The sequence below is a fragment of the Poecilia reticulata genome, linkage group LG11 (assembly GCF_000633615.1).
Source record: "Poecilia reticulata strain Guanapo linkage group LG11, Guppy_female_1.0+MT, whole genome shotgun sequence".
NCBI lineage: Eukaryota > Metazoa > Chordata > Actinopteri > Cyprinodontiformes > Poeciliidae > Poecilia > Poecilia reticulata.
The window spans coordinates 28,725,454-28,727,583 of NC_024341.1; the positions used below are offsets into that span (position 1 = coordinate 28,725,454).

General features: G+C 47.6%; 1 protein-coding gene across 1 annotated transcript in view; it reads left to right on the top strand.

Moving 5' to 3' along the window:
* LOC103473097 (ephrin type-A receptor 7) overlaps window positions 1–2,130 on the top strand; it is an 83,602-nt gene that overhangs the window by 69,757 nt on the left and 11,715 nt on the right. Inside the window, exons 6-7 of the mRNA XM_017307391.1 lie at window positions 1,235–1,290; window positions 1,796–1,921. Of these exons, the coding sequence (XP_017162880.1) occupies window positions 1,235–1,290; window positions 1,796–1,921 (182 nt within the window). The remainder of the gene's footprint in view (window positions 1–1,234; window positions 1,291–1,795; window positions 1,922–2,130) is intronic.

Here is a 2,130-nt window from a genome sequence, read left to right on the forward strand (position 1 = left end):
GTGTGTGTGTGCGTGTGTGTGTGTGTGTGTGCGTGTGTGTGTGTGCGTGTGTGTGTGTGTGTGTTTGAGGAGTTGAAGGAAAAACAAAGAAGCAAGATATTAAAGTTGAGGTTCTGTGATGGGAACTGGACCGGACAAGCAGATTGCAGGGAGCAGCTGAGGTCAGAACCGTCAGGAGGATCAGCTGATCTCTGGTGATCTCTGGTGATCTCTGGTGATCTCTGGTGATCCCTGGTGATCCCTGGTGATCTCTGGTGATCCCTGGTGATCTCTGGTGATCTCTGACGCAGCTGGATCACATCCACCTGCAGCCGGAGAGACGCTGGAGGATTTATCGTTGGCAGAAAATCAGATCTGAAATTCTGAAAGTTCTCATTTATTATATTCACGATTTTTTCTGTTGAACTGGTTTTGTTTCAAAACACAGAGATTAAAAACTGTGAGACATTCAGGCTCCGTTGTTTATACCGACTCCATTTTAACCCGACTCCGGTCCGTTTGTCTTGAAAGTCCGGTTCTGTTGGTGAGGTGTGAACGCTAATCGACCTCTGACCTCTGACCTCTGGTCCTCCAAACCTCGTTCTGGGTTCGGTGGAAGTGAACTCTGGCTCGGTTTGAATGTGAACGCCAAACGGACCAGAGACCGATCCAAAAACAGGAAGTGGACTACAGCGCAGGGCATTCTGGGTAAAGACAACCAAAGCTAACGTGCTAGCCTAGCGCTAGCAGCAGAAATGGCTCCTGGTCTTTAGCCAAAGACTAAAGAGAAATCCTCCAACCGCTAAAATCTGACGCTACGCCCCCTGCTGGTCTGGAGGATTTCTGTTTGCAGCATTTCAGACTTTTTTGTGGTTTTTAATTTGCAGCTTTTTCTGTTAGGTTTTTTGTTTTGGAGTTTACGTTCTTCTTGTTTTTTCAGCTCAATCCTCCTTTTTTTCCACCGCAGGTCATGACCTCCACCTGGTTTCTGCAAAATGATCATAAACTGAGTTTCAGGAGACACACAGCATAATCCATAATCCATGATCCATCCATCACCTCCTCATTCATATCATTTATGTTGTTCAGATTATAAATCTGTGGGTCAGAATGAAATGTTCTGGAGGTTTAATCCAGGTTCTCCTCTCAGAACCGGCTTTGGTTCTAATTAATCTGTGGTTCTGACCCGCGGTTCTGTGGTTCTGACCCGCGGTTCTGTGGTTCTGACCCGCGGTTCTGCTGTCTCTCTCTGCAGACAGTGCGGCTACAGCAAAGCCTCCCAGGAGGGCGACGAGGAGCTCTACTTCCAGTGTGAGTCCTGCTGTTTGGATCAAACTAGCGTTAACCGCAGGATGACCTCTGGAAGGTCAAGCTGCAGGTTCCCAGTCAGATTCAAGTCCAGACTTTGACTTGCTGAGTTTTTTATTATTCCAGATTCTGGTGCAAATATCTGATCACATTTGAAATGAGACAAAATGATCTTGAAAATAACATTTCGGCTCGTTTTAGGTCAGTAATGAGTATTAGAGGGGCGGCATCGTCTTTAGATTGAAGCAGAGCGTGAAGCCTCCTCTCTGTAGCTGATTAGATTCTCTGCAGAGTTTCCAGACTGAAAGAAATGATGAGAGTCTGGTTCTGGTTCTGATTGGATCAAAGCGCCTCATGCTGAACCATCAGAACCTCTTTGTGTTCTGCTGATGGAAGCGAGGCGGCGGCAGGATCACCTGATCACTTCCTGCCAGACTCTGTGCGTTTCCTGTCTCAGTTCCTCTGACCCGGTTCTGTTTAACCAGCTCTGGGCTTCTCTGTGATCCAGTTAAGATCCCGACTCGGCGGACCTACATCGACCCGGAGACGTGTGAAGACCTGCTGCAGGCCGTCCACGCCTTCGCCAAGGAGCTGGACCAGCAGAGCATCAAGATAGAGAGGATTGTCCACACAGGTACCGAGTTCTGGCTGACGGGACCAGAATCTGACCCGATCAAACCTCCCTGGTCCGACTCCACACAGAACCGCACCGCACCGCTCCGTTAGCTTGTTACATATTTAGCTCCAAGCTACATATGTAGCTTGAAGCCACATATTTAGCTTTAAGCTACATATTTAGCTTTAAGCTACATATTTAGCTTCAAGCTACATATTTAGCTTCAA